Raw genomic sequence first — 25246 nt, 5'->3', positions numbered from 1 at the left:
GCATATAGAAAAGTATAAAGAGTCTGATAAGGAACAACTGTTTTCATACAACTTGTATTCTCTGTTAGTATTAATCTTTGAAGGGAGAGGAAAGGGTTGAGAAGAGGATGTCTTTAGCATTCTCACATGTCCTGTAATTTTGTGTCCTAATTTTAACTTTTGCTTTTTAAAACTGAATAATTTGGTATGTTTTCTGACTTTTTTTCCTAGTCAGCACCATATAAAACTGGGAGCAAGGGCACCAAAGCCCAGAGAGCAAAGCAGCTGGGATTAGAAGGAGCAGCCAGGACACTGCTTGAGAATCCAGGGGACCTCAATCTGCTCTCTTACATTAGGCCCAATGTTAAAGGTACCAGCTTTACTTAATAAAGAGGTCGCTCCTGTTTCTTTCTTTTTTTAATTTGAAAACCTAGGTTAAAAAAATTGTTTCATTAAGTAATGATGATACAAAAGAATATTACAGCATATAAAGAGTAAATAATTCTAATAAAACAAATCCCAGTATACCTCCTGCTTAGCCATTCAGCTTTCCTCTTTTGATGAAGTGCCTGTTCTACTCTTTTGCTCATTTTTCTGTTGTGTTGTTTCACTTTTTCTTATTTATAAGTATTTTTTAGATATTCTTGCTCAGTTACATGTGCTACAAATCTTTTCTCCCAGCTTGTAACTTCTCTTTTCACTTTCTTTCATTTATTTATTTATTTATTTGCGGTACGCGGGCCTCTCACTGTTGTGGCCTCTGCCATTGCGGAGCACAGGCTCCGGACACACAGGCTCGGTGGCCATGGCTCACGGGCCCAGCTGCTCCGCGGCATGTGGGATCTTCCCGGACCGGGGCATGAACCCGTGTCTCCTGCATCGGCAGGCAGACTCTCAACTGCTGCGCCACCAGGGAAGCCCTCTTCTCACTTTCTTTATGCTGTCTTTTGGTAAATAGAAGGTCTTAGTTTTATCATAGTTAATTTATTAATCTTTTCAATTTTGTTAATCTTTTCTTTTTAGATAATTGCTTCTTTTTCTTTTTAAAGAATTTCCTTTATATCCAAGGTTATAAAGATCCTCCTGTATTGTCTTTTAAATTTTTTATTCTATTTCTAAAAACTTATTTAATTATAAAAATCATATCTACTTTTTAAAAAGAACTTCAACAATTCAGACAGACATGGATTGTAAAGTGAAGTCCTACTTCCACACTTCTATTCTCCATGAATAAAGTGTTTGTCTTTTCCTTAAGTGAATCTTCCTTTCACTTTGTGTGTGTGCGAGCACAGGAGAGAATGAGAGAGGAAGGGGGTAAGGGAGAGATATTTCTAAGAAGAACCCAAGGAAAGTGTCAACTGATACATGTCAAGGTATATTGGTTTTATTGTCAAAATGAGCCTTGGAGTGAGAGCTTTTTGAGTAAGAGTGGCTTTTTCTAGGGAGTGGAAAGGATTGAATGGGGAGATTGATGCTAGGATTGAATGGGGAGATTGATGCTGTGGTGATTACTACTCTCATTCTAGTTCCTTTTAGCTTTCCTTCCTTTAGGCTGGGAGAGTGTCTGTAGGGGGCAGTCTCTGACAACAAAATCTACAGGATGTACTAAACTGTAGAGAATAAGCATACCAAAACCTATGTTTATTTTATATAATCTGGCAAATGTGAATTTGCAATTAAAAAAATTAAGTATGTGTCTGTGAAAATATGAATATCTGCTCATACACAAATACACACATCCTAATAGCTATATTGAAAAGGGCAATAATGAAAAGAAAAAGCAATGGTAAATATTTGAATTTAGAGATGGGTTGAAATGAGTGAAATTCAAGTTTGTTTTATTTTTTTCGTTATATTTTCAAATGTTTGCAACTTTAATATTTTAATATCAACTGAGACCATATAGGCAGGCGTTAAGGTTAGCCACAGTGGGAACTATCTGTGCCCAGTGATGGTATGTTTTCTTATCAATAGAATCAAACGTTGGAGCTTTCAGAATGTTAGATGCATAATGATTTATGGTCAGTTTTTATTTTTCTCTTCTGGTCTATTTTCTTTCCTTCCACTCTTCACCTCCTCTGGTACAAAGTTTTCCTTAGTTCACACACATACTGAGTTCCTAATAAGTAGGTTTGATAACATAAGGTTTACAAATTGTATTCCCCTGAATGATGTGCGCTTTACAAAAGCCCATTGTTACAATTGCAAAATCTATAATTTCCTCTTTCTAGTCTCTCTCATTAATTGGTCTCATTGTAGGTTCCATCTTTACTACTGACTTCTCACCCTGGTATTCTCATTAAACTTCGGGTAATGATGCTGTGAGGTACTTTTGGACTCCAGGAATGAATGCATAGTGAGTGGTTTTCTAGGATAAAGACTGATCTAGTGAGAAAGCTAACACAAGAGCAGACACTTACTGACTCCTGACTATGCGCCACAGCTGTTGTAAGTCTTTACATATACAGTCTTCCACCTCTCAAAGGTAATTTGTTCCTGAAAATTCCCTCATAGGGAAACTCTCTTAAAATGTAAACAGGATTCCTATTAATTTCAGTGGCCAAATTTCTTTTTTTTAATTTCTTTGGAATAAATGCAGTTACATCATTAGTTAAGATCAGTTATCAATTATCATAATACAACCCAACAAGGCATTTTCTCTTTATTAATTACTCTGTAAGTTTGTTCTCCTGTCCTCTTTGTCTTCTGTACTTGTTACTCACTAAAACCATACCCTCAGAAAAACATACTTATGATACTCAGTGCTTGTGTAATTCAAGTTTTAATGGAAGAAAAAAAAGAAGCTTTAATGGAAATAGAGCAATAAAGACAAAAGAAATAAATAATGCATTGCAAGTGATCTCTCTCAGTGTATAAGTTGATATTGCAGGAGCCATAATGTACAAGACACACTGCTGTAAATTAGCAAACTGAAAGCACTTGGAGAGAACTTAATGTGCCATTGGTAGACAATTCAGCTGTGAAGATGAACAACCACATAATGGCTCTTGTTTTGTGCTCATTTGAGGTTTGAGAAATTCAAATAGGTCATTGAAAATGTGAATAACTGTCTCATAAGCCAAAATAGGAATATTAATAAAATTCTTTGCAAAGGAGAATTTTTGTAACTGGAATGAAATAGTATACCTTGGGATATGACTCTATTAATATATATTTCCTATAACCTATAATGCTTAATCCTATAATGCTTAATCTTTGTAAATACTTCATGAAGTAGATACTATTATTATTCCATTTTTATAGGAAACTGAGGCACAGAGAGAACAAGTAACTTGCCCAGGGTCATACATTTGGTAGATGGTAGAGCCAGGATTAGACCAGGCAGCTGGCTCCAGAGCTGCATTTTTCACCACTAGGTTATATGGTATGTTAAGGCCCTGTATTATTGTTTTTGGAGACTTGATTTTGTTGCTGAGGGAAGCTAGTCACTACTATGATACTTTTCTGTCTTTTTGTTTGTTTGTTTTTTAAATTTTTATTGGAGTACAGTTGCTTTACAATGTTGTGTTAGTTTCCACTGTACAGCAAAGTGAATCAGCTACATGTATACATATAGCCCCTCTTTTTTGGATTTCTTTCCCATTTAGGTCACCACAGAGGATACTTTTCTGTCTTAAGTTTGTCAACTTAGGGTTTTATTTTGACTGGAATAAATTTATTGTGATTTAATTATAGATTTAAAAACCAATCTGTAGTTCTTGCTTTTGTTTTCCCTCTTACCCTTCTCCTAAAGGGCTTTCAGCACTCCAGGATATTGAAACAGGAGTGCAGCATATTCTAGCAGACATGATTGCTAAAGACAAAGACACGCTTGACTTCATTCGGAAATTGTGAGTAACTCTCAGAGTTTTCTGCTTTGTGGACTCATGATGTTAAGGGTCGCATGGTTAGTGCTAACTGCAGTGTTCATTAAAAACTTTATTTTCAGACTTTTAAAAATTAAAATTGTTTTTTAGTAGCACAGCTCTCTGCTCAAACAACAGAACCCGAATACATAAAACATAAAAGTAAAGTTGCTTTAATTGAATTCTGGGCAGGGAGCCTGGAACTCTGCCTGTTCATCCTCCTTACCCTGAAGCATCTTAGCAGAGGCCTCTGAGGAACACAGTTTAAAAACCACTGCATTTTGCAATATATGCTACAGAGAGATTCATAACCATTTAGAATGGGTGGCATTGCTTTTTAAACGTATTGAGTTGTATGCACTTAATTTTATAATGTTTACCAGTGGTTGGGTTAACTTGAGAATGTTTAATATCAGGTATGGATAAAAGTGCTGACCTCAAAATGAATTTTAGCTGGTGGAGAGAGCAGCTTATCCATAGTATCATAGTCCCAATTTATAAGAGAGTAAAACCCTTTGACCTAGACCCTACTTGGGCTTATGGATTTTATGCCTCATTATAAAAAGATATTATTTTAAAAACCTTATTTTTAGGCACTCTGTCCTTCCTTTCCTTCTGTGTTTCAGAGGACAGGGTTTGGCAGAGGTCTACTCTTCCTCTCTCTCCACATCTCTAGCTGTGTGAGCTGTGCAGAGGAGAGTAAAGGTGAAAATGAACCGGTTGACTACTGTAGCTTGTCAGGGTTTTTGTTAATGTAAGGGAGAGAATTTTTCTTTTTCCTCAGTGGCCCTCACAGGAATGAGTTGAAGTAGGAGAATTGTGCAGGTTTTTAAATGTGTTTTTACAAGTAATTGTGCTGCTGAAATTTGGTTCAATTTCATAAATTGTCATTGGAAGCTGTCCTGACACATCATCTTGTTTCCTTCTTTTTAGGTTTTAATTGGTTCTGACTCTCTAACTCAGTGGTTAGAAAAGGATGATATCTAGGCCAGAGTTATTAGTCTCTTGCATAACTGCAGATAGTATCTGAACTCATTTAGGCATTTTATGGGAGGATTGGGTTGAAATATAAATAGATCTGGAACACCTATGCTAGCATGAATAGGCGAGGAGTCCCCTTTTGATGGGTCAATAACATTTTTGTAGTTGAGCATCATTAAAAAAAAATCTCGTGGTAAATCTCATTTAGTTTTTTGTTAATCTTCTTTCTATATAACGTGTTTCTTTACTAAAGCACATGTTAATAACTACTTAATGTTTGAATATTTGTGTATCTGAACAGGTGCCAAAATAGATATATTTGTATCCAGTCATCTCTGGCAAAGGTATCCTCAAAAAAAGTAAATGAAAAAGATGTTGATAAGTTTCTGCTCTACCAAAATTTTTCGTGCAACATAAGAAACATCCAACATCATCAGGTAAATAAGAAAACTGCTTATGCATGCTGATAGTAGTAATAATAATACCTCAGATTTGCTTATTTATTTACTAAAGAATTTTCAATCAACTATTTTCTTCCTTCATATAAATTTTTATAATATTGTTATATCCTCCCCATTTGACAAATGGGGAACTCAAGACCCACAGAAGTTAGTAAATGACACTGAGACTTATTAGCTGTGCTAACAGTATAACACTTCTTAGATTTCCTAAAATATGTGGAAATTTTAAAAAGCCCCTTTCCTCTCAATTATCTCCTTTACCAGCCTCTTCCTTCCCAGGTTTTTCTGGTCTGTCTGATGGTTGCCCTGACTATAATCCCTTATCCCCAGGTGTTATCCCTTACCCCTTGAAACTGCAGCTAGCACATTGCCTTTAAATACTTTGAACAAATGCCACCCAGGAGCTTCCTGGGGAAGCTCTGAGACCAGCAGAACAAAGGCAAGCCCTTGAGCCAAACCGTCAGGGAGCCATGAGACAGATCGAAACACATAATCACAAACTTTTGAGAATAAGGTCCATATTGCTCCCTCTGGTACTAGCAGACTGCAGCAGAAAAGTAGGCTGTTATCTTCACTGCCACTGCTGAACTGCAGAGTGGAGGATGGTAAGTGGGTAAGTTAAAAGTGCTCTTTCACCAAAATTCTGCAGCTTCTTCTTTAAGTGTTCCTCTGATTGTTTTAAGTTTTTGATTAGATTCCAGAGTTCTGAAAAAGTAGAATCTGGCAGTTTTTGCCAGTTCGTTGCTTTTGTAGAGGTTTGGAGTTTTGTAATTCCCTACTCCACCACTTTGGTGATGTCACACCTAACAACATCTTTAAAGTGTGGTGTGTATTCCCCTGTTCTATTCCAAAACCAGCATGTGGCCTTAACCTTATGAACTGTCCTTCTTTATCTTGTTTAATGGTTTTTAGCTTGAAGTCTACTTTGGTATCATGATTGCAACCTGTATTTTCTTAATGGAAATTGATTTCACCCTTGTTTTACTCTTAGCCCTACAATTATATGAAAAGCTTGCCCTTAGTCCTTTTGCCAAAATTTTCCAGCCTTCTTTTAAGCTGATTGAAGCTTATTCTCTAGTCTAGTATGTAGTTGGCAAAGTTTTTCTGTAAAGGATCAGGGAGAAAATATTTTAGACTTTGTGAGCTAGATGCCTCTTCCTGCAGCTACACAACTGCCATTGCAGCACGAAAGCAGTCACAGCTAATACATAAATGAATGAGCATGGTGTTTTTTTGTTTTTTTTTTTTTCGGTATGCGGGCCTCTCACTGTTGTGGCCTCTCCCGTTGCGGAGCACAGGCTCCGGACGCACAGGCTCAGCGGCCATGGCTCACGGGCCCAGCCGCTCCGCGGCATGTGGGATCTTCCCAGACCGGAGCACGAACCCGTGTCCCCTGCATCGGCAGGCGGACTCTCAACCACTGCGCCACCAGGGAAGCCCTCATGGTGTGCTTTAATAAAATTTTATTTATGAAAACAGATGTTAGACTGGATTTGGTCCATGGGCCATAGTTTGCTGGCCTCTGGTCTTGTATATTTCTCAAGAAGATTTTATGTGTACAGTACAGGTGTGCCTTATTCCGTAGTGCTTTTTGCTTTATTGTGCTTTGCAGATACTGTGTGTTTTACAGATTGAAGGTTTGTGGCAACTGTGTTTCATACAAGTCTGTTGGCACCATTTTCCAACAGCATTTGCTGACTTTGTGTCTCTTGTGTCACATTTTGGTAATTCTCTCAATATTTCAGAATTTTCCGTTATTATATTTGTTCTGGTGATCTGTGATCAGTGATCTTTGACGTTACTGTTGTAATTATTTTGAGGTGCCATGACTGCACCCATATAAGACAGCAAACTTAATTGATAAGTATTATGTGTGTTCTGATTGCTCCACGGGCCAGCTGTTCCCTCTGTCTCTATCCTCCTTGGGCCTCCCTATTCCCTGAGACACAATAATATTGACATTAGGTCATTTAATAACCCAACAGTGGCCACTAAGTGTTCAGTGAAAGGAAGGAGTTGCACATCTCTCACTTTAAATCAAAAGCTAGAAATGATTAAGCTTAGTGAGGAAGATATGTCAAAAGCCAAGACAGGCTGCAATCTAGGCCTCTTGTGCCAAATATGTAGCCAAGTTGTGAATACAAAGGATAAGTTCTTGAAGGAAACTAAAACTGCTACTCTAGTGAACACACACATGATAAGAAAGTGAAACAGCCTTATTGCTGATATGGAGAAAGTTTCAGTGGTCTGGATAGAAGATCAAATCAGCTGTAACACTCCCTTAAGCCAAAGCCTAATCCATAGCATGGCCCAAACTCTATTCAGTTCTATGAAGGCTGAGAGTTAAGGAAGCTGCAGAAGAAAAGTTTGAAGTTAGCAAAGGTTGGTTCGTGAGGTTTAAGGAAAGAAGCCATCTCCATAACATAAAAGTACAAGGTGAGGGACTTCCCTTGTGGCACAGTGGTTAAGAACCCGCCTGCCAGTGCAGGGGACATGGGTTTGATCCCTGGTCCGGGAAGATCCCACATGCCGCAGAGCAACTAAGCCTGTGCGCCACAACTACTGAGGCTGCGCTCTAGAGCCCATGAGCCACAACTACTGAAGCCCACGTGCCTAGAGCCTGTGCTCCGCAACAAGATAAGCCTCCGCAACAAGAGAAGCCCGCGCACTGCAACGAAGAGTAGCCCCCACTTGCCGCAACTAGAGAAAGCCCACACGCAACAATGGAGACCCAACACAGCCATAAGTAAGTAAGTAAGTAAGTAAATAAATACTTACTAAAGAGAAGAGAAAAGTACAAGGTGAAGCAGCAAGTGCTGATGTAGAAGCTGCAGTAAGTTATGCAGAAGGTCTAACTAAGATAATTAATGAAGGTAGCTACAGTAAACGACAGATTTCCATTATAGACGAAACAGCCTTATACTTGAAGAAGATGCCATCTAGGACTTTCATAGCTAGAGAGGAGTAAAATGCCTGGCTTCAAGGCTTCAAAGCTTCAAAGGATAGGGTCTTTCTTGTTAGGGACTAATGCAGCTGTTGACTTGAAATTGAAGCCAATGCTCATTTACCAGTGCTCTATAAATGGAACAACAAAGCCTGGATAACAGCACATCTGTTTACAACATGGTTTGCTAAATATTTTAAGCCCACAGTTGAGACCTACTGCTCAGGAACAAAGATTCCTTTCAAAGTATTACTGCTCATTCACAATATGCCTGATCACCCAAGAGCTCTGATGGAGATGTACAGTGAGATTAATGTTGTATTCATGCCTGCTAACACAACATCCATTCTGCAGCCCATGGGTCAGGGAGTCATTTCAACTTTCAAGTCTTATTATTTAAGAAATGCGTTTCATAAGGCTATAGCTGCCATAGATAATGATTCCTCTGATGGATTTGTGCAAAGTAAATTGAAGACCTCTAGAAGGAATTCACCACTCTAGATGCCATTAAGACCACTTGTGATTCGTGGGAAGAGATATAATATCAATATTAATAGGAGTTTGGAAGAAATTGATTCTAATCCTTATGGGGGACTTTTAAGGGTTCCAGACTTCAGTAAAGGAAGTAACTGCAGCTGTGATGGAAATAGCAAGAGAACTAGAATTAGAACTGGTGCCTGAAGATGTGAAAGAATTGTTGAAACCTCATGACTAAACTTTAATTGATGAGGAGTTACTTCTTATGGATGAGCAAAGAAAGAGGTTTTGTGAGATGGGATCTGCTCCTGGTGAAGATTGTTCAAATGACAACAAGTGATTTAGAGTGTTACATCAACTTAGTTGATAGCGCAATGTCAGGGTTTGAGAGGATTGACTCCAGGTGTGAAAGGAGTTCTACTGTGAGTAAAATGCTATCAGCATTGCATGTTACAGAGAAATTGTTCCTGAAAGGAAGAGTCAGTCGATGCGGCAAACTTCATTGTCGTCTTCTTTTAAGAAACTGCCGCGGCCACCCCAGCCCTCAGCAGCCACCACCCCATCAGATAGCAGCCGTCAACACGGAGGCAGGACCCTCCACCAGCAAAAACATTATGGCTTGCTGAAGGTTCAGATCATGACTATGATTTTTTAGCATTAAAGTATTTTTTAATTTTTAAAATTTATTTTTAATTTTTATTGAAGTATAGTGTATGTACAATATTATATAAATTATAGGTTACAATATAGCGATTCACAATTTTTGAAGGTTATACTCCATTTGTGGTCATTATAAAATATTTGCTACATTCCCTATGTTGTACAGTATATCCTTGTAGCTTATTTTATACATAATATTAATAGTTTGTATCTCTTAATCCCCTTACCCTATCTTTGCCCCTCCTTCTTTCCCTCTCCCCACTGGTACTCCAGTTCTCTATATCTGTGAGTCTGTTTTTTGCTATATTCACTAGTTTGTTTTATTTTTTATATTCCATATAAAAGTGATATCATACAGTATTTGTCTTTCTCTTTCTTATTTTACTTAGCATAGTACTCTCCAAGTCCATCCATGTTGTTGCAAATGGCAAAATTTTGTCCTTTTTTATGACTGAGTAGTACTCCACAGTGTGTATCTATATCTATCTATCTGTCACATCTTCTTTATCCATTCTTCTGTTGATGGACACTTAGGTTGCTTCCATATCTTGTCAATTGTAAATAATACTGCTATGAACATTGGGGTGCATTTATCTTTTCAAATTAGTGTTTTTGTTTTGGGTGTATACCCAAGAGTGGAATCCTGGGCCATATGGTAGTTCTAGTTTTAGGTTTTGTTTTGTTTTGTTTTTTAATTAATTAATTAATTTATTTATTTTTGGCTCTGTTGGGTCTTTGTTGCTGAGCATGGGCTTTCTTTAGTTGCAGTGAGCAGGGGCTACTCTTCGTTGTGTTGCGCAGCCTTCTCATTGCAGTGGCTTCTCTTGTTGCGGAGCACGGGCTCTAGGTATGCAGGCTTTAGTAGTTGTGGTGCATGGGCTTCAGTAGTTGTGGCATGCAGGTTCAGTAGTTGTGGCTTGCGGACTCTAGAGGGCAGGCTCAGTAGTTGTGGCTCACGGGCTTAGTTGCTCTGTGACATGTGGGATCTTCCCAGACCAGGGCTTAAACCCATGTCCCCTGTATTGGCAGGTGGATTCGTAACCACTGTGCCACCAGGGAAGCCCTAGTTTTAGTTTTTTGAGGAACTTCCAAACTGTTTTCCACAGTGGCTGCACCAATTTACATTCCCAGCAACAATGTACAGGGTACCCATTTCGCCACATCCTTTCCAACATTTGTTATTTGTGTTCTCTTTGATGATAGCCACTTTTAAATTAAGGTATGTACATCTTTTTTTTTAGACATAATGTTATTGCACACCTAGACTAAAGTATAGTGTAACATAATCTTTATATGCACTGGGAAACCAAAAAATGTGTATGACTTGCTTTATTGTCATGTTATTTTATTGTAGTAGTCTGGAACTGAACCTGTAATATCTCTGAGATATGCCTGTAATTCTGAGTTTTTACACAGTCACAGTTGTTTCCTATGTCCTTGATACTTGAAGGATAGCTTAGCTCAGTAAATATATATTTTTTTAATAATCCAATGATTTTTTTTTAATTTATTTTTTATTTTATTTTTGGCTACGTTGGGTCTTCGTTGCTGCACATGGGCTTTCTCTAGTTGTGGCAAGCGGGGCTACTCTTCATTGCGGTGCATGGGCTTCTCATTGCAGTGGCTTCTCTTGTTGCGGAGCACAGGCTCTAGGTGCATGGGCTTCGGTAGTTGTGGCTCATGGGCTCTAGAGCACAGGCTCAGTAGTTGTGGCGCATGGGCTTAGTTGTTCTGTGGCATGTGGGATATTCCCGGACCAGGGCTCAAACCTGTGTCCCCTGCATTGGCAGGCAGATTCTTAACTACTGCGCCACTAAGGAAGCCCAGTATAATACTTTTTGTTTGCACTTTCTTTCCTTAAGTTTGTCAAACGTGTTGCTCTGTTGTTGTCTTACTTTGCAAGTTTTTTTTTTGTTTGCTTGTTTTTGAAATCAGATGCCAATCTAATTCTCTGTTTCTTAGAAATGCTGAAGATGTGGGTCCTGTGTTGTTTTATTTATTCACTTTATTGGTTTTATAGGAGTATGAGGGGGGGATTTAGAATGAGGGGCCTGCCAATGTTCTTTAAACCTGAAATTCCTCAATGAATCATTTTTTAGATTTATTTTTTCTTCCTTTCTGAATTTTACTGTTATAAGGAGAAGATAATGAAAAAGACGAGAATGCGTCACTTTTCATTGATAATGTTTAGTTATCTTCCTTAAAAATGTAATTTAAAAAACTTACGGTGGTATAGATATGAAAAGGTATGTTATTATTCTCTGTGTGTGTGTGTGTGTGTGTGTGTGTGTGTGTAACATAACATGAAGAGTCTTCAGTTACGCTACAAATACTTCTTGAACACTTATTATGTATTGGTGCCTACTTGGGGTATGTAGATGACATGGTCCCTGCTGTTGAACTTTTGAAGTGTTTCTCTATTATATCTAAGTTGTTCTTTTTACTTTTGTGTACACTGTATCATATGGGGTGAAATGAATACTTTTGATAATTGGAAAAATTGTTAGAAGAGTGAAATTTTACTTACCTAGCTATTGTCTACTGATAGAGCCTAATGAAAAAGAATTTTTAATGAAACCAGTGACTAAAATACTAAAATTCCTTTTGCAGAAATGATTTTGCTGCTGGATTTTATCTCCCTTTATTTGATTTAATTTTATTGCAACTTTGGAAAAATATGAATACTTTTATTCTATTAAAACTTAGTCTTTCTAGTATTTGCTTGAAAACATTTTGGTCTCTGCATTTTAACTAACGTGCTTAGCACATGTGGCATTCTGAGTTAGTTTGTGGTTGAATCTGAGTTTGTGACTAACACAGGCTTCTAAGTGTGACAGCCTTAAGACCTGAGAAAGTAGAACATTTTGGGAATATCAGTTTTGAAAAACGGACCTGTGTTTTGAGAAGAACTTTCTAGTTATCTTGCAGGCTAGAGTGATGATATACTAGCTCACAAAGATGGATTTTTAATCCCTGTAGTGCTAAGGCCTCATGTCCCTGACTCCAGACTCTGTTTTTCAGCTTTCACCTAGATAGCCCAGCATACAGCATCCCAGAATACAGCAGTGAGGGAGAATGATGACAGACAGTGGTAAAGGAACAACGGTACCTGGAACTCCTTCTCCAAATGCTGTGGAAAGAGCTGTTATAGCTGTCTACTAAATTAATTCTTCTAGCTGCATCTTGTTTTCTTTCTTCTCCACATTGGTCCTTAATGTGCTACTTTCCACCACATGAATTTGTAACTCAGCCTTCCCATTCTTTTCTGTAGCTTCTTTCACTGATGTCTCACTTTCTTTGTCTTTTAAAATACCTGTTTCACATTCAGTGCTGCCATCTACAGTAATTCTGCTTTAACTCTGTATTTACTTTCAACCTCAGTTTTTGCCCCAAGCTCTGTTTCTGCTACTCCACTCCCTTTTATACCATGGATCTTCTATGTTAAGATTTTTTAAAGTTTGACCTATGACTTTACTAGGTATAGTGGAAAAAAAGGCACCCTCCAATAATATATTTTGATATAATAGTGTATTTATATTTTTATTTATTTGGGTTTTTTGTTTTTTGTGTGTTTTTTTGGCCGCATTGGGTCTTCGTTGCTGCGTGTGGGCTTTCCCTAATTGCAACGAGCAGGGGCTACTCTTTGTTGTGGTGTGTGGGCTTCTCATTGCAGTGGCTTCTCTTGTTACGGAGCACGAACTCTAGGCGCACGGGCTTCAGTAGTTGTGGCACGCGGGCTCAGTAGTTGTGGCGCACGGGCTTAGTTGCTCCACGGCATGTGAGATCTTCCCGGATCAGGGATCAAACCCGTGTCCCCTGCATTGGCAGGCGGATTCTTAACCACTGCGCCACCAGGGAAGTCCCTAATAGTGTATTTATATAAATCTGAATTAAATAACTCTTTTTCCCCTATAATATTGTATTCTGCATGAATGAATTTATTACTGATAAATTCTTGGATGAAGAACTTTTATTTACTGTTCAGTGTTCCTTTCAGTATTTCAGAGAGCTGGCAGACATTGAAGATTTTGTCCAGCCCAAACTAAAGTTTATTTTGTATTAAAAGTTTATTTTTAACTGATTATTTTATTTCTGCCAATGTTTACCTTAGAAATTTCTCAAATATATTTAAAGAATTTTTTTTAAGTATCTGTAATTTTTAAAAATTAATTAATTTATGGCTGTGTTGGGTCTTCGTTTCTGTGCGAGGGCTTTCTCTAGTTGCGGCAAGTGGGGGCCACTCTTCATTGCGGTGCGCGGGCCTCTCACTGTCACGGCCTCTCTTGTTGCGGAGCACAGGCTCCAGACGTGCAGGCTCAGTAGTTGTGGCTCACGGGCCTAGTTGCTCTGTGGCATGTGGGATCTTCCCAGACCAGGGCTCGAACCCGTGTCCCCTGCATTGGCAGGCAGATTCTCAACCACTGCGCCACCAGGGAAGCACCAGTATCTGTAATTTTTTAAACTTTGAGTATTTGTTCTATATTTAACATTTTACTTGAAAATACCTTTAGAATTTATATAAATTAAGGTTGCTGTTTTCCAGAGTGGCTATACCATTATACCTTCCCACCAGCAGTTTATGAGAGTTCTGTTTCTTTACATCTTCACCAATACTTATTGTCTATCTTTTTTTTTTAATATAAATTTTATTTTATTTTTGGCTGCATTGGGTCTTCGTTGCTGCACGTGGGCTTTAGTTGCAGCGAGCGGGGGCTACTCTTCATTGTGGTGTGCAGGCTTCTCATTGCAGTGGCTTCTTTTTGTTGTGGAGCACAAGCTCTAGGCGCGCAAGCTTCAGTAGTTGTGGCACTTGGGCTCCGTAGTTGTGGCTTGTGGGCTCCGTAGTTGTGGCTTGCAGGCTCTAGAGCGCAGGCTCAGTAGTTGTGGCACACAGGCTTAGTTGCTCCGTGGCATGTGGGATCCTCCTAGACCAGAACTTGAACCCGTGTCCCCTGCATTGGCAGGTGGATTCTTAACCACTGCGCTATGAGAGAAGTCCCTGTCTATCTTTTTGATTATGGCTATTTTAGTATGAACTGATTTCTCATTATGGTTTTGGTTTGCACTTCTCTTCTAACTAATGATGTTGAGCATCTTTTCATGTACTTATTGAATATTTCTATATTATCTTTGCAAAAAATGTCTCTTTAGACCTTTTGCACATTTTTGTTAGGTTGTGTCTTTTTATTGTTGAGTTATAAGAGATATTTGTATGTTCTAGATATAAGTCCTGTATGTAATACATGATTTGCAAAACTTTTCTCCTGTGCTAAGTGTTTTCTTTTCAATTTTTTGATAGTATCCTTTGAGATATAAAAATTATAATTTCGTTGAAATCCAATCTATTTATTTTTTTCTTGTGTTGATTATGCATGTGGTGTTTTACCTAAGGCCTTATGTAACTCAAGGTCATGAAGATTTTCTCAAGTATTTTCTTCTAAGCATTTTATAGGTTTGGTTTTTATATTAAGGTCTATGATCAGTTTTGAGCTAATTTTTGTGTATGGTGTGAAGAAGCTGTCCAACTTCATACTTTTGAATTTGGCCATCAGTTGTCCCAGCATCGCTTGTTGTAAAGACTGTATTTTCCCCATTTAATTGTCTAAGCACCCTTGTTGACATTCACTTGATGGTAGATGTATAGATTTATTTCTGGACTCTGAATTCTATTCCATTCATCTGTATGTTTATCTCTAATGCTAGTACCACACTGTCTTGATTACTGTAGTTTTGTAGTAAGTTTTGAAATTGAGAAGTGGGAGTCCTCTAAGTTTGTTCTTTTTTTACAAAATAGACTTGGTTATTCTGGGTCCCTTGCATTTCTATATTAATCTTAGAATTAGTTTGTCAGTTTCTGCAGAAAAGCTAGCTGGGATTTGATAGGGATCACATTGAATTTATGAAGTAATTTGGGTATTAGTGCCATTTAGCAATATTAAGCCTTTTGATCCATGGACCTGGGATGTCTTTCCATTTATTTAGGGCTTCTTCAGTTTTTTTTTAAAAACAATATTTTATAGTTCTCAGTGTATAATTTTGAACTTCTTTTGTTAAATTTATTGGAAAGTATTTTATTTGTGCTGGTGGTATGGTAAATGGAATTAAAAAAAATTATTTTTAGGGTGTTTATTGCTAGTGTGTAGAAATTGATTATCCTGCAACCTTGCTGAACTCTATTAGTTCTAATAGTTTTATAGTGGTTTCCTTAGGATTTTCTGTATACAGATCATAGTATCTGCAAATAGAGATAGTTTTAACTTCTTTCTTTTCAATCTAGAGGCCTTTTATTTCTTTTTCTTGCCTAATTTCCCTAGATAGAACCTCCAGTACAATGTTGAATAGAAGTGCAAGAGGAGACACCCTTGTAATCTTAGAGGGAAAGCATCCAGTCTTTCACTATTAAACATTATGTTATCTGTGGAGTTTTTGTATGTGCCCTTTATCATGTTGAAGAATTTGCTTTCTCTTCCTAGTTTCTTGAGTATTTTTATCATGAACAACTGCTGGAATTTTCTCAAATATTCTTTCTGCATCTCTTGAACTGATCATGTAATTTTTGTTTTTATTCTATAGTTATGATGTATTACATTACTTCTTTTTTGGATGTTAAACCAACCTTGCTTTTCTGGAATAAATCCCTTTTGATCCTTGTGTATAATTCTTTTTATATGTTTCTGGGTTTAGTTTACTAGTATTTTATTGAGAAATTTTACATCTATATTCATAAGAGGCAATGGTCTTTACTTTTCTCTTGCAGTGTTCTCGCAAGAACAGGGTAAATAGAGTCAGGAAGTTTTTTCTTCTGTTGTATTTTTGGAAGAGTTTGTGAAGAATTCCTATTAATTCTTTTGTAAATGTTTGGTAGAATTCAGCAGTGAAGCCATATGAGCCTGGGTATTTCCTTGTGGGAAATTTTAAAATTACTAATTCTATCTCTTGTTATAGATAATTTTGAATTTTCTATTTCTTTTTTATTCTAGTTTAGAAGTTTGTGTCTTTTTAGGAATTTGTTCATTTTGTTTAAGTGATCTAATTTGGCATACAGTTGTTCATAGTATTCTCTTATGATCCTTTTTATTTCTATAACATTCCTATTAAGGGCCCCTCTTTCATTCCTGATTTTGATAATTGGAATGTCTCCCTTTTTTCTTTGGTCACTCTAGTGAAAGGTTTGTCAATTTTGTTGATATTTTCCAAGAACCAACTTTTGGTTTGTTGATATTTTTTGTTGTTTTTCTATTCTCTATTTTATTAATTTTCCCTCTGTTCTTTATTATTTCCTTTCTTCTTCTTGCTTTAGGTTTGTTTGCTTTTCTTTAAGGAGTGTTTTTAATGTGTTTTAAAACAATTGTTCTTTTAATATATTAATTAAAAGCAGAGACAGGTCGATCTGCATTTAAATTCCTCCTTTGCTACTTGCTAGCTTTGTGATTTAGGACAAGTTAGTCTTAGAAAAAGTATCATACAAGAGTAAGATGTTAATACATACATCACTGGTGGCTTTGAAGATAAATGAGTTAATGTATTTAAAGTGCTTAGATGGGCCTGACAATTAGTAAGTACTCAATAAATGGTAACAGTAGTTATTAAATATTCCACTTAGAAATTTCCATGTTTGTATTTATCTTAGTAATGTTTTTTCACAAATATAAAAAGTATATCCTTCTAACTCTAGATGATCAAAAACTTTCAATTAGTAGGATCTGAAATGAGATTTTTAGATCAACACTGTCTCTTCCTGTGACTATTATAGGCTTTGTACCTGTATTTTATTTTGAAAATACTTGAAAAAAATATAAAGAAATGATTATTTTTTAATACATTCTTGGTAAATAAATGAATACAAAATTGATATAGCTCTAGGCTGGATAACCACCCAGTTTGTTTCACAAATATTGACTGGTTAAATTGATCATTTATATATTTTGTGGATCATCAGTCTTTGTCATATATGTTTGCACTCAGATTCTGGCAATTAACCGTGGAGAAAATTTGAAGATACTGACGGTCAAGGTTAACATTTCTGATGGAGTGAAGAATGAGTTCTGTAGGTGGTGCATCCAAAACAGGTCTGTTTATAGATTTTTACAAAATATTCTTTTTTTCATTTTTAAAATGCTATATTGAGATCTATATGTACTGATAATGGAAAGATGTCCATTGTGTTAAAAAAAACAAAAACAAAAACAGTGACAGGCAATGGATATAGTGTCTTGTAGTGAAATGGATGGACCTAGAGTCTGTCATATAGAGTGAAGTAAGTCAGAAAGAGAAAAACAAATACCGTATGCTAACACATATATATGGAATCTAAAAAAAAAAGGTTCTAACGAACCTAGGGGCAGAACAGGAATAAAGACACAGACATAGAGAATGGACTTGAGGACACGGAGAGGGGAAGGGGAAGCTGGGACGAAGTGAGAGAGTGGCATGGACATATATACACTACCAAATGTAAAATAGATAGCTACTGGGAAGCAGCCTCATAGCACAGGGAGCTCAGCTCCGTGATTTGTGACCACCTAGAGGGGTGGGATAGGGAAGGTGGGAGGGAGACGCAAGAGGGAAGAGATATGGGGATATATGTATATGTATAGCTGATTCACTTTGTTATAAAGCAGAAACTAACACACCACTGTAAAGCAATTATACTCCAATAAAGATGTTAAAAAAAATTATTTTAATTTAAAAAGTACATATGTTGTGTATGTTTAAATAGGAAATATCTGGGAAGTACTTAAGAATTATTAATAGTGATTATTTCTAGGGAGAGAGACTTTTACTGTAATCCTGTACCATATGAATCTTTTATAAAGAGTATATTTTCTTTTATGAAAAATGAATTAACAGAAACATACTGTATATAGTATATCTGAAATGTTTTGTTTATTAAGGATAATTGAATCAAAAATTTAATTTATCAGATATTATATGAATAACAAGTGAATGACTGAGGCTGGCTACTAGCTTTTTTTCTTTTTTAAAACTAGCTTTTAGTGCCAATGCATAGGATAGTCTTGTAAATTATTCTGTCCCCAAATGTCTGTCATATCACTTTGAGAAAATGCTACACTAAATGGTGCTGCTTTTTTCTTGTGGTAGATTTAAGGGGAACTATATCCTGTATCCATTTTTATTTTAAATGTGGGAAAATGAAAGCTAGATGGAGAGAGCCTATCTTTATCTATAGATACCGAATGTGGGGGAATATATTTCTTTGCCAAAGTGGAGAATATTTCTTTGTCTGTAATGGGTGAATAAAGCATGTCTCTGTCAAAAACATACATATAGGCCCTGGGTCTTATTCATTTGTTTACAGTACTTTCCTGACCCCCTGTAGGTATTTGAGTTTGTGACCTCTGTCTTAATTTGTATGCTTCATTGTGCACATCTTACATAGCATGTATTTTGTATTGTGAAATTTAGTTAAAGTGAGGTCCTTCTTAGTTTTATTCAACAGTGTTTAACTATTGAATTAGAGGAAGAATCAAGTTTTACAGTGATACCCTGTAAGGGAAACCCATTGTATTTCCTTTAAGTTTAGAAGTAATAAGGTCTGTGGCTTCGCTATACTGTTTCAGGTCCCTTCGAGTGCTAAATGAATAGATCACAGGAAGCCAGTCAAGAGATAGAAATTGCTGTGGGGTGAGGAAGAAAAAGGAGTTTCTGTAATGCAGGAAGTGAGTATAGCTGGGTCTGTGGTCTAAAGGTCACTGTGAATGAGTATAATTGAGGCATCCTTAGTTATAAAATAGACCTACAGCACTCTGTTCCAGGGAGGTGAGCAGTCACGCCACAGGAGAACCTTGAGGTTTAAGGAAGGCTACTGGGGCTTCGAGAGAAATTGGGTATCTAATGTTAAAGATTTCCATTTTTTTCCTACAAGCAATGTGGAAACCTTGGTTTGGCTTTAAAGGGAATTGACCCCCCCAGCAGACATCAGATAGATTCATTATAAGAATCATTCCTTTAGGGCCTTCCTGCCTCTAAGGACTCTTTCCCTAGTGTATTGTCCCATGACCCAGGGCTATCTATGTTCTCTCCTAACTGGCCAAGCTCCAGAGTATGGTGATAAGAGCCTCAGTAATCTGCCTACTGCCATACTTTCTAGCCTCATCTACCCCGCAACCTGATCCTGCAGCTTTATGCCCTTGTATTACTAATCTGCTTCTAGTTACTCGAGCTTATCATGCTCTTTCATGCCTCTAAGCTTTTACATATGGTATGGTTTCTTCCCATAATGCTTTTATTCCTTTGTCTTACTTGGTAAACCACAATTCATTTTTTTAAAGCCGTCTCAGATGTTTCTTCTGGGATGTCTTTGTTTGACATTGAATTTCCCCAATTAATAACAACAACACAGCTATAAGTTTTATTGCACTTTGCTTTATTGTGCTTCACAGATATTGGGGTTTTTTGTTTTTTTTACAAATTGAAAGTTTGTGGCAACCCTGTGTTGAGCATATCTATTGGTACCATTTTTCCAATAGCATTATTTTTTTGGTTAAGGTATATACATTGTTTTCTAAGACATAATGGTATTACATACTTAATAGACTACATTATAGTATAACCATAACTCTTGTATGCTCTAGGAAACCAAAAACTTCATGTGACTCACTTTACTGTGATATTCACTTTATTGTGGTGGTCTGGAACCAAACCCACAGTATCGCCAAGGTATGCCTGTAACATAACAAAATAATATTAATAACTTTCTAATTCATATCCTAGTTCTCCCTACGTTTCATGCCCTCAGGTATAGGTGACAGTAGGGAGAAACAAGGATTTGGATGGAAGGAAGGATGTATGACCTGCCTAAAAGCACTTTCATTCAAATTAAAAAACAAAACTATACTCAAATAATACCCTTCTATGGAAGAGATTCAATTAGTTATTATTATGTAGCCTTTGGTGTATCACATTATAAGTAAGGGAGATGACAGTGTCCCTGAAGTATATTAATGGTTTATTAGGAACCATTGATAAAATATTAATGTTTTCTATTCAAGAGCCATTGAAGGACATGGGCAGAGATGCTGTAGAAGTAGGGAACACAGAAGTGGTAGGACTGAATTTGTCCTTTTTAGCTTGTGTTTTTCTCTTACTGTTCTTTCTCCAGTTTCTACTAACAGTGGGTTCTCTGGCATTTATATTTATCAATATGTATGCAGATACACTGCCTAGTAGAACAGTACAACCTGAGGAATAGAATGAGTTCTACTCAAGGATGACAAGAGGCAAAGGTTAGAACAGAGTTTCTCCTTTGCTCAATCTACTTTGACTCTCAGGAAGAGATTAAGAAATGGAAAAAGAAGGACATAGTGCTTGTCTTAGCTTCGGCTGCCATAACAAAATACCATAGACTAGGTGGCTTAAACAACAGAAATTAATTTTCTCCCTGTTCTGGAGGCTGGAAGTCCAAGATCAAGGTCAGGCTGATTTGGTTTCTGGTGAGAACCCTCTTTTTGTCTTGCAGACAGCAGCCTTCTCATTATGTCCTCACCTGATGTGGGGGGAGAGAGAAGGGGGTATCTGATATTTCTTCTTTTAAGGGCACTCACTAATCCTCTCATGGGGGCCCTACCCTCATGACCTCATCTAAACCTAATTACCTCCCAAAGGCCCTGTCTCCAAATATCATCCGATTTGAGGGTTAGGGCTTCAACATACTAATTTTAGGGGACATAATTCAGTCTATAGCAGTGGTTCAGTAATTTTTTGGTGACTTTCTCATATCTTAAAAATTTTTACCATTATTAATAATGCCTTGGGGACGCTCCCCAGAATAGGAAAGATTTTTCCTCCCTTAAGTTTTATGTGTTACCATGGTTACCAGGTTTTTAAAAATAAGAACTCCAGATGTCATAGTAATAATTTTCAGACATCACTGTCTCTCCTTACAGATTATGTTACTTTGGATTCAATAAAGTTTCTTCTCCCCTTTTCCACTTCCTCTCTGCTCTTCCAGGAGCCCTTTTATGGCCTTATTATTGTTACATCAGTTTTAGTATAGGCTTTTCTTTTTTGCAGGTGGAGACCACGTGGCTTTGCAAGGCCAGAGTTAATGAAGATCTTGTACAACTCACTGGATGATTCCTTTAAACGCCTTATTTATCCTCTCCTTTGTAGAGAGTTCAGGTATGCATCTTGTCTTATTTAACTTTCTGGACTGTTTACTTTTATGTATGGTAATAGGCCCATTAAAGCGTGTAGTAAATATTTGTTGATCCATTAACCAATCAAAAGAACTGAGTCATAATCACAAAGTCTTAAATTTAAGCATAGATTTCAATCTGTAGAGGCATTCACATGCATAGATCACAAAACACAGCTCTTAATTACAGTATACTTTTCAAATCTTGACCACTTAATGTATACCCCTTCCAGTTCTGCAATACTAGTCTTGCAATTTGACAACCAAGCCAAACAAATGGTTTTATTGATGAGAGATTTGGCTTGGGAGAAACAAACTAAGAAGTTAATGGAGAAGTTAGTTGGCAGCAGTTTTAGAGGTAAAAGAGCCAAAAAAAGCATAAGGATATCAGGGGAGCACATGATGAATGTATTACTATGAGAGAAAGCTAATATATATTAGCAGACGGAGTTGTTTCAATGAATAATTATCAGCAGTGATGAACAAATATTAGGAGATTATTAAGGTGACCATCTAAATGGACTAGCAGAAGAACTAAAGGTTACAAAGAACTGCAAAAGAGGTGAGGTACCGAATTGTTTTTAGGGGAGGAGGTGGACAGAAACGTTGGGAGGCAAAAACCCTCTTTCCTGCTTCTCTCTAGCCTTTGTCTTGGTAGTCAATGTTTAGACACCAGCCATGCCTTCATATATTCCTTTCTATTTGCTATAGATTTTCTTCATTCCCACTTATTTAGTGTTTCAGCAAGGGTCACCTGGAAACTATAGATTTCTAGCCATCTCTTCAGCCTCACTAGAATTTATAGCAGCCTTTATGTTTGTCTGTTTTTCTTTTACTGGACTTGGCCATTGACTTTGGAGGCATTTAGAGTAAGGAGTGAGCAGGTACTATTAAAAAGGACATATAGCTCCTTTGTCCAACCTCTTTTTTATCAAAATCATTCATTCTCTTGATTCATCCTTTTATCTCGTGTTCTCATGTCGCATATAATGTCCAGTGGTGCATTTGACATTTTTGCATATATTTGATGTGAATAGCTTTACTGCTTGTGGAATAATTTCATTGAGATTTAATGTGTGCAGTTTGCTGTGGGATTATTTAATGTATAATTCTCCGACTTCCATTAGCAGTGGCAAGCAAGAGCACTTTCCTCCCCTTTTTCTAAAATGCCTGTGGTTAAAAAATATGTCTTATTTCATTCCATAAGTTGGTTTGCAGACATTGTCTACAGATGTGTCTCTTCATAGAAATACTTGTAATTACCTGAAACAGCAGTTGAGGGGGAAAACCCTCAATTGATTTATTAAAGTAATTAAATTACTTTAATTCTCTAATTAAAAAGAAATTTGTCCAAATGCAGAAAAATTGAAAGAATCAGTAAAACAAAGGAAAAAAAACCCATATAATTTCGCCACGTAGAGATAGTTAACTAGACTTTTCTCCATTCATATGTGTGTATTAAAAGAGATCAAATAGACTATATTATTTTGCACCCATTTTATTTAGTTGACTATATAAGATTCAGAGTCTACTTCTGCATTTTTGTTTCCATGACTGTCATGATCTTTCATCCCTGTGTCATTTTTCACACATACCTCTTTCATCAAAACTACATTATCAGTATTACCAAGTGATGTCTATTGTGCCATCTTTTATTATATCTTGAATTTTGCCTCCTCTTTATCTCCATCTTTACTAGGAGAAAGTATATCCATGGTTAGTTCAGGTTATCATCATTTCTTGTCTGAATTACTATACTAGGATCATAGTGATCTCTGTCTTGTATTTTCTAATACATATTCCACATTGCCATCCTTAAATTCCCATCTGATTATTTCATACTCTTCTACTTAAAGTCCTTCAATGGATCTTCTTTGTCTCCAGGATAAAATCCAAGCTCTTTAGAATAACCCTTTGTGGTCTGTGTTTTTCTTCCTCTGTAGCCCTTTGTCTTGGTATTTCTTTTTATTTTATCATATGAAGTTACTTGCCTTTTCTATAAATAAGCCATGAGCTTTGACATCTGCTGCTTCTATTGCCCAGAGTGTTTTCTCAATGCTCTTCAGCTACTATCCCTGCCTTTGTTTGCTTAACTATTACTTATCCTTCTTGATTCACCTGAGAAGACATCTCTTAGAAAGTTATCCTAATTTAGCTATCCCTACCGTGTGTTATACTCATCTGTTTATTTTTCTGTTTCTTCCACTAGACAGTGATCTTCAGGGTAGGGATTTTTTCAGCTTTGTATCTCTTACATCAATCACAGTACTTTATATAAGATTGAGTACAAGTGCTCACTCAATAAATAAAGTTAAACGTGAAGATTTAGAAATACCTGAAATGATATCTTCATGTTGCTTGGCTGAATGCAGGGAGAATGACAGTGAAATATTAGAGAAGATGAGAGAAAAGCCGTAAGAAGCTGAATTAAGCCAGGAAAACAAATGTTGGTTAGCTGTATGTGCCTTTAGATATGTAGATAATTTTACCTCAACGCTGATAGAAATGTGCCTTGAATTGCTTTTGCTCTTGTGGCCATTGGCATGCAGTTTGTTTTTAACCTGGTCTAATAGAGAAGACATACTTTTAATAAATTCTTTTGAGTTTCAGGAGATAGTATGTTAATAACTCTTGTTAAATAGGCAAATGGTGTAAAACTTAGTTTCCAAATGCCTTTAAGTCCAATAGAGATATATTTTTTTATCCTAGAAAAAATTTGAAAATTAGACTTTTATAGCTTCTCTGGATAAAATTGGGAAATTTTTTATGTGAGACAGGGTTCTGGACTGGTATTAATATCTGTGGTCATGTCACATCACTGTGAGAATGACGAGGGGATAGATGTGGGGAATGGAATAAAGTGAGAAGATGGCCTTGAGATATATATAGGTGAGGGTGTAAAACTAAGCATTGTTGGAGGAGGCTACTTATGATTCAGTAATTGACCACTAATTATGTGTTTATATTTTTAATCGGCTGATAAACTTTGACATCCCATGTAATGTCCAAATCTTTATACACCCTGTCTCTCTCATATACACAGATACTTATGCATGTAGATTTCTTATATAAGGGTGAGCAGATAGAGGAGTGTAGGTATGACAAACTCAGCAGGTCTGATACCACAAAATTGTTTGAGGTATCTGCATTACTGAGCTTAGCAAAAAGAGACTCAATATAATTTTGTATGTGATTTTTTTTCTCTTAAGTTATTTTGTTATAATGAATGCTCCAATAAGGAATAATTGTGTTCTTTTTCCAGAAGAAAATTTGAATGAATGAAAACTGAATACTTTATCTTTTTTATTTTCTTTTTCTATTTCTAAAGAGCCAAACTAACATCAGATGCAGAGAAAGAGTCAGTAATGATGTTTGGACGGAACCTTCGTCAGCTCCTTTTAACAAGCCCTGTCCCAGGGCGTACCTTGATGGGAGTGGATCCCGGTTATAAACACGGTTGCAAATTAGCTATAATTTCTCCTACCAGTAAGCATACCTTTCAGCATTTTATATAGAAGTTGTTTGGTTGGTCATAAATTTCACTTCATATACTTCATGAGGATTTGGAAATAATGCTAATTTTCAAGGAATGAATAGAAGATGGTTTTCTCACAAAAAGGGATATAGGAATCAGGATGAAGCTTCCTGTTGGGCCTGTTTGTTGACTCAGTCAACATTTACTATCATTTATGCCCTTTCCTAGGTCACAATGGATATATTG

General features: G+C 36.7%; 1 protein-coding gene across 3 annotated transcripts in view; it reads left to right on the top strand.

The window, feature by feature from the left end:
• The window catches only part of SRBD1 (S1 RNA binding domain 1), a 222030-nt gene that overhangs the window by 27191 nt on the left and 169593 nt on the right, over positions 1-25246 (top strand). For all 3 annotated transcript variants that reach the window (XM_024753616.1, XM_024753615.1, XM_024753617.1), the window contains exons 7-12: positions 211-349; positions 3734-3830; positions 5128-5263; positions 17334-17437; positions 21402-21509; positions 24854-25011. In XM_024753616.1, coding sequence (XP_024609384.1) covers positions 211-349; positions 3734-3830; positions 5128-5263; positions 17334-17437; positions 21402-21509; positions 24854-25011 — 742 coding nt within the window. The remainder of the gene's footprint in view (positions 1-210; positions 350-3733; positions 3831-5127; positions 5264-17333; positions 17438-21401; positions 21510-24853; positions 25012-25246) is intronic.

The sequence above is a fragment of the Neophocaena asiaeorientalis genome, unplaced genomic scaffold (assembly GCF_003031525.2).
Source record: "Neophocaena asiaeorientalis asiaeorientalis breed wild unplaced genomic scaffold, Neophocaena_asiaeorientalis_V1.1 scaffold171, whole genome shotgun sequence".
Taxonomy (NCBI): domain Eukaryota; kingdom Metazoa; phylum Chordata; class Mammalia; order Artiodactyla; family Phocoenidae; genus Neophocaena; species Neophocaena asiaeorientalis.
The sequence above is the reverse complement of the archived record's forward strand: the minus strand, read 5'-3'. Positions and strand labels throughout refer to the sequence as shown.